The sequence below is a fragment of the Corvus kubaryi genome, unplaced genomic scaffold (assembly GCF_017639235.1).
Source record: "Corvus kubaryi isolate FWS band 111438036 unplaced genomic scaffold, C.kubaryi_AGA036_p1.0 37240, whole genome shotgun sequence".
In the NCBI taxonomy this organism is placed as follows: domain Eukaryota; kingdom Metazoa; phylum Chordata; class Aves; order Passeriformes; family Corvidae; genus Corvus; species Corvus kubaryi.
In genome coordinates this window covers 55,410-62,620 of record NW_024581070.1, presented here as the reverse complement: position 1 = coordinate 62,620, position 7,211 = coordinate 55,410, and the positions used below count along the sequence as shown (strand labels likewise).

Here is a 7,211-nt window from a genome sequence, read left to right as displayed (position 1 = left end):
TTCTGGGATCTATAGGATGGGATGGGATTTCTGGGATGATGGGATGGAAACCAAGGCTTGGGATGCGACGTTGGGATTGGGAAGTTGAGAAGCAGGAATGGGATGGAGCCTCCGGAGTGGGGTGGGGATCGTTGGAGCAGATTCCCAAAAAAAAAAGGAGGGGTGAGGGTGTGGATTCCAGGGAAACAATGGATGCCCCATCCCTGGAATTGTCCCAGGCCGGGCTGGAGCATCCCGGGATAGCGGGAGCTGCCCCGTGGCAACGGGATCATCCCGAAATCCCACCCATCCCACCCCATTCCCGGATTCCAGGATTTCCCGACCCCGGCATCCTGAGCTTTCCCTCATTAATTAGTCCTTAATGAATTCCGGGAAAGCCCCGGAGGCTCCCGGGATGCTCCGAGGCCTCTCGGGCGCTCCAGGGGTTTTTTTCCCCTCCGGAATTTCGCAGTTCCCGTTCCTTGTCCTGCTTTTTCCCTTGGCCATCCACAGCAGGGAAAGCTCCACCGGGATCTTCCCAGCTCCTCTGGGGGAATTTTTTGGGAAAACTCAGGGAGTTTTCCATCGGGAATTCAGCTTTGGGCCTCTTCCTTGACTCCTTTCCCGTTCCTTGGGTTTTTCCCATGGGCTCCTGGATCCTTTGGTTCTTAGGGAATCACGGAATGGCAGAGGTTGGAAAACCTCTGGGATCATCCCATCCCGGCCAGCCGTGAATCCGAGGATTCTCCAGAGGCCCGGGAAGGATTTTCAGGGCCCTTCCCGTGTTTGGGATCAATTTTCCATCGTTATTCCCAAATTTCCAGCATTCCAGAGGCATCCCTGGGTGTCCCTGCCCCTGCTGGAATCCTTGGGATTCTCCCACCCCCCCAAATTCCAGAGGCTCCCGGGGGAAAGGGAACAAATCCCGGTGGGAATATCTGGGGCAGCAGCTCCAAAGGCTGATCCCGAATCCCAGATTTCCTTCGTGTGTGGGATCCCCGCTCCGACAGCCGGGATTTATCCCTGGCTGCTCTTCCCGGTGTTTTGACGGGATAACGGATCTTTTCCAGATGTTGCTCCGTGGCAGAGCGATCCCAGCCCCGTAAAATGCTCATTCCATGAAAAAAAATTCCTTCAAGTAGCTCCGGAGTTTTTCCCTTCCCAGTTTTTTGTCTTGGTTCCCGTTGCCGGCGTGCTGGGAAGGAGCTGGGATCGCTCCCGCTGCGGCATTCCCCGGGCACGGAATTCCCTTGGGACATCCTAGATGGAGCCGGATTCCATCCCAAATCCAATCCTGGATCCAGTTCCGGCTCCAATCCCAGATCCAGTCCCAAATCCAGTCCCAAACTCAGTCTCAAACCCAGTCCCAGATCCAATCCTGAATCCAATCCTGGATCCAATCCCAAATCTAATCCCAAACCCAGTCCCAAACGGAGTCTCAAACCCAGTCCCAGATCCAATCCCAAATCCAATCCCGGATCCATTTCCGGCTCCAATCCCAAATCCAATCCCGGATCCAATCCTGGATCCAATCCCAAATCCAATCCTGGATGCAATCCCAAATCCAATCCCAGATCCAATCCCGGATCCAATCCTGGATCCGATCCCAAATCCAATCCCAGATCCAATCCCAAATCCAATCCCGGATCCAATCCCAGTTCCAATCCAGAATCCAATCCCGGATCCAATCCTGGATCCAATTCCAGCTCCAATCCCGAATCCAATCCCAGATCCAATTCTGCTTCCAATCCCGAATCCAATCCTGGATCCAATCCCAGATCCAATCCCAAATCTAATCCCAAACACAGTCCCAAACTCAGTCTCAAACCCAGTCCCAGATCCAATCCCAAATCCAATCCTGGATCCAATTCCGGCTCCAATCCCAAATCCAATCCCGGATCCAATTCCAAACCCCATCCCAATCCCAGATCCAATCCCAAACCCAATCCCAAACTCAATCCCGGATCCCGGATCCAATCCCAAACCCAATCCCAGATCCCATTCCCTTTTCCAGCTGCGCCCTGGAGACGCTGAAGGCGATGCTGGAGCGTGCCGGGAACGACGACGTCGTCCGGGATGTGGGAAGCGCCGGAGGCTGGGAATTGATGGGAATTCCTGAGCGGCACCACGACGGAATCGCCCTCCTGGCCGGGTAGGGAATTCCAGGGGGCGGGGAGCGGAGCTGGATGGGATTTCGGGGAATTCCGGGATTTTTTTGGATGGGGTGGGATCGTCCTGCTCCCGGGAATGCGGAGGGGTGGACGGAGCCGGAGCCGGATGTTGGTCCCGCTGCGGAATTCCCGGTGTTGTCAATCCCAGTGTGGAATTCCCGTTGTCCCCAATCCCAGTGTGGGATTCCCAGTGCCACTGGTCCCAGTATGGAATTCCCAGTGCCATTGATCCCACTCTGCAATCCCAGTGCCATTGATCCCAGTATGGAATTCCCAGTGCCATTGATCCTGCTCTGAAATTCCCAGTGCCATTGATCCCAGTATGGAATTCCAATACCATTGATCCCAGTATAGAATTCCCAGTGCCATTGTTCCCACTCTGGAATTCCCAGTGCCATTGATCCCAGTATAGAATTCCCAGTGCCATTGTTCCCACTCTGGAATTCCCAGTGCCACTGATCCCAGTATGGAATTCCCAATATGGGATTCCCGCTGTCTCCGATCCCGTTTTCCATCATTCCCATGGCTGGGCTCCTTCCCTTCCCTGTTCCCACTTCCATGGGATCAGCACCCGAAGGACCCCATGGAAAACGTCTCCCTTTTCCCGCTGCTGCATCCCTGGGATTCCTGGACTATCCCATCCCGTCATTCCTGGGAAATTCCCGGTGCCGGAGGTCGCAAGACCCCATCCCAGATCATCCGGGAATAACCCCCGGCTTGGGATTGGGATTTTCCAGCCTTAGGGAACCTCCCAAACATTCCGGAGGGACTCATCCCGAAGAAAACCCGGATGGGGTGTCCGGGATGCTCCAGATCCTTCTCTGTAGATCAATCCCGGTTTCCATGCCGGGCGTTGTCCTGCCTGGGCGCAGGAATTCCCGGGATTCCCGGGATTCCCGGGATTCCGAGTGCCGTTCCCACACAGGGCGATGGCTCGGCTCTGCGGGCCCCGGCTCCCGCGGATCGTCCGGAGCCTCATCCCGGTCCTGGGAAGCGTCTTCGAGTGCCAGAGGGTCACCAGCACCGCGTTCCTGGCCGAGGTGAGGCGGGAAAAACGGGGAATATCCGGCTGTTCATCCATCCATGGATCCATGGATCCATGCCTCCATCCATCCATCCATCCATCCCTCGATCCATGGATCCATCCCTCCATCCATGGATCCACCCATCCATCCATGGATCCATGGATCCATGGATCCATCCATCATCCATCCATGGATCCATCGTTCCCTCCATCCATCCCTCCATCCATGGATTCCATGGATCCATCCATCCCTCCATCCATGGATCCATCCCTCCATCCATGGATCCATCCCTCCATCCATGGATCCATCCATCCCTCCCTCCATGGATCCATCCCTCCATCCATGGATCCATCCATCCATCCATGGATCCATCCATCCATCCATGGATCCATCCATCCACCCATCCATGGATCCATCCATCCATCCCTCCATCCCTCGATCCATGGATCCATCCATCCCTCCATCCATCCATGGATCCATCATTCCCTCCATCCCTCCATCCATCTCTCCATCCATGGATCCATTGATCCCTCCACCCATGGATCCATCCCTCCATCCATGGATCCATCCCTCCATCCATGGATCCATCAATCCATCCATCCATGGATCCATCCATCCATCCCTCCATCCATCCATGGACCCATCGATCTCTCCACCCATGGATCCATCCATCATCCATCCCTTCATCCATCCATCCATCCATGGATCCATCCCTCCATCCCTCCATCCATCCATCCGTCCATCCATCCATGGATCCATCCATCCATCCATCCATCCCTCCATCCATCCATGGATCCATCCATCCATCCATCCATCCATCCATCCATGGATCCATCAATCCCTCCATCCATGGATCCATCGATCTCTCCACCCATGGATCCATCCATCATCCATCCCTTCATCCATCCATCCCTTCATCCATCCATGGATCCATCCCTTCATCCATCCATCCCTTCATCCATCCATGGATCCATCCATCCATCCCTCCATCCATCCATCCCTCCATCCATGGATCCATCCATCCATCCCTCCATCCATCCTTGGATCCATCCCTCCATCCATGGATCCATCCCTCCATCCATCCCTCCATCCATCGATCCATGGATCCATCCATCCATCCACCCATCCATCCATCCATGGATCCATCGATCTCTCCACCCATGGATCCATCCCTCCATCCATGGATCCATCCCTCCATCCATGGATCCATCCATCCATCCATGGATCCATCCATGGATCCATCCATCCATCCATCCCTCCATCCATGGATCCATCCATGGATCCATCCATCCATCCATCGATCCATGGATCCATCCATCCATCCACCCATCCATCCATCCATGGATCCATCCATGGATCCATCCATCCATCCATCCCTCCATCCATCCATCCCTCCATCCATCCATCCATCCATCCCTCCATCCATCCATGGATCCATCCATCCATGGATCCATCCCTCCATCCATCCATGGATCTGTCCCTCCTTCCCTCCCTCCATTTTTGGCGCCACCTTTTCCCAGCTCCATCCTTCCATCCCACCCCATCCCACCCCACCCCATCCCACCCCATCCCAAGGAACGAAGTGACTCCATCCCATTCCCAACCCCGCATCCATCGGATCCGGTTCCACGGAGCAGCTCCGAGCTCCATCCCCACCAAAATCCCCATCCCAAATTCCCAATCCCGAGCCCTGCTTGGAGCCCATCCCGGAATCTGGAGCGCGATTGGATCCCGGAGGTTGGAAAATTCCAACGGGAGCTGAGGGCAAGGAAAAGAGAATTCCAGCAGATCCGGGGGATGAGGGATGAGGATGAGGGGAAATTCCAGGCTCGGCATGGAGGGGATAAATGGGAAAGGAGGATCGGGATGGGACCGGAGCATTGGATCCGTAGGGTGGCCGCCACCATCCCAAGGTCTCCATCGCTCCCTCCCAAATTCCCAACTTTTCCCAATCCCCGCATCCCACCCGGGGCTGAGTTCACCCTGGGTTATCCCAGAGCGGCTCCGACTGCGGCTCTTCCCGGGAATTCCGGCTCCTCCCTCCTGGATCCGGGGGTTTTTCCCAGTGTATCCCGAGGTTTTTTTCCCTTCTCCAGCTCCTCAACCACAACGTGGTGAACGACCTGATCCTGCTGGAGCCGCTCCTGGATGCGCTGACGGCTCTGGAAAAGGATTCCTGCCTCCTGGTGCGGATCCTGGCGCTCCGGGGGCTTGGGAATGTCGCCTCGGGATGCCCGGAAAAGGTGGGAGCAGCTCCCGGGATCCGGGATCTGGAGGGGCAGGACACAGGGAATGAATTCCTGCTTCCGCAGGGAAGGGCTGGGTGGATGTTGGAATTCCCTCAAAAAACATTGGGATGAGGTTCGGTGGGATGGGGAGGAAGCTCCCAGGACTGGGATGCGCTGGGAGGCTCCGAATCCTAAAAATGCTTCAGCTGCTGCCGGGAATTTCTCCGGAGCCATTCCCGGCAATCCCGGAGCCTTTCCCAGGGGGTGGGGGAGGGGGATTCTCCCCAGCCCCACATTCCGGGGATCCCCGGGAACATTTCCCGGCGCCTCGGAGCCGCCGGAATTCCGGCTGGGATCGGCCCCTTTTCCCAGCTTTTCCCGGGAATCCCCGGCCTCCGGCCCTGCCCTGCTTCCCGAGGCCGCCCGTTCCCGTTTGCCCGCAATTCCAGGGGGATATTCCCAAAAATCCCAGCCCGAGGCCGTTCCCTCTGCTCCTGTCCCTGTTCCCAGCCAGCAGATCCCGCCCTGGATCCCCCCTGGATCCCTTCAATCCCACTTTTTCCCCATTCCCTTCTTCCCATTCCCAAAACCCCTGGAAAAGACCCTGCAAGGGGCTCCGAGATTTCCCTTTTTTTCCCCCCTTTCCCACCAATTCCAGCACTTTCCAGGGGGAACATTCCCAAAAATCCCACCTAAACCTCCCCTGGCACCACTTCCCTCCCCGCTGGATCTCTCCTGGGATCCCTTCAATCCCGATTTTCTCCGGGATCAGCGGGGGGGGGTCCACATCCCTTTTCCCGGCCGTGATCCCGCTTTTCCGGCAGATCCGGAGGCACGGCTCGCAGCTGCTGGCCTCCATGGTCAACGGCATGGACGACAAGGACGATCCCAACAATCTGGTGGCCCTGGAGGCCATGTCCAGCCTCTCCAAGCTCCTGGATCACCTGGAAGAGCGGGATGTGCAATCCATGCTGCTCCACGTCGCCATCCGCATCCGGCCCTTCTTCGACAGCGTAAGGAGCCATCCCGGGAATTCCCGGAGTTGTTGGGAGTTGGGCCGTGGTCGGCACGGCCGGGGTCCATCCCGTGGGATTTTCCGTTCCCGAGTCTCTCCCTCATCCTGGGATTCCTCCTGGATGTTCATCCACGCTCCTGTGCTGAGCTCACGGTGCCGCTGGGATTGTCCCGTTGGAATTGCGCCGTTGGAATTGTCCCGCTGGGATCGTCCCGTTGGGATCGTCCCATTGGAATTGTCCCACTGGGATCTTCCCATTGGAATTGTCCCGCTGGAATTGTCCCACTGGGATCGTCCCACTGGGATCATCCCTTTGGAATTGTCCCCCTGGAATTGTCCCACTGGGATCTTCCCATTGGAATTGTCCTGCTGGAATTGTCCCATTGGGATCTTCCCATTGGGATCTTCCCATTGGAATTGTCCCCCTGGAATTGTCCCACCGGGATCGTCCCCTGGGCATTGGACAATGGGGATGGTGGGACCGGGGGGGCAGGGATGGTGGGAAAAATGGGATGGGAATGGTGGGAAAAGCAGGATGAGAATAGTGGGAAAAGTGGGATGGGAATAGTGGGAAAAGTAGGATGAGGATGGTGGGAAAAATGGGATGGGAATGGCGGGAACAGCGGGATGGGAATGGTGGGAATGGTGGGAAAAGCGGGATGGGAGTGGTGGGAATGGTGGGATGGGAATGGTGGGAATGGTGGGAACAATGGGACGGGAATGGTGGGAAAAGTGGGATGGGAATAGTGGGAAAAGCGGGATGAGGATGATGGGAATACTGGGATGGGAATGG

General features: G+C 56.6%; 1 protein-coding gene across 2 annotated transcripts in view; it reads left to right on the top strand.

Annotated features, from left to right (window-relative positions):
• Positions 1-7,211, top strand: part of LOC121662244 (maestro heat-like repeat-containing protein family member 1) — a 16,367-nt gene that overhangs the window by 3,596 nt on the left and 5,560 nt on the right. For both annotated transcript variants that reach the window (XR_006015243.1, XM_042023183.1), the window contains 4 exons: positions 1,994-2,131; positions 3,076-3,190; positions 5,272-5,418; positions 6,228-6,416. Coding sequence is in view for 1 of the 2 variants with exons in the window: in XM_042023183.1 (XP_041879117.1) it covers positions 1,994-2,131; positions 3,076-3,190; positions 5,272-5,418; positions 6,228-6,416 (589 nt within the window). In the remaining variant the exon portion in view is untranslated. The remainder of the gene's footprint in view (positions 1-1,993; positions 2,132-3,075; positions 3,191-5,271; positions 5,419-6,227; positions 6,417-7,211) is intronic.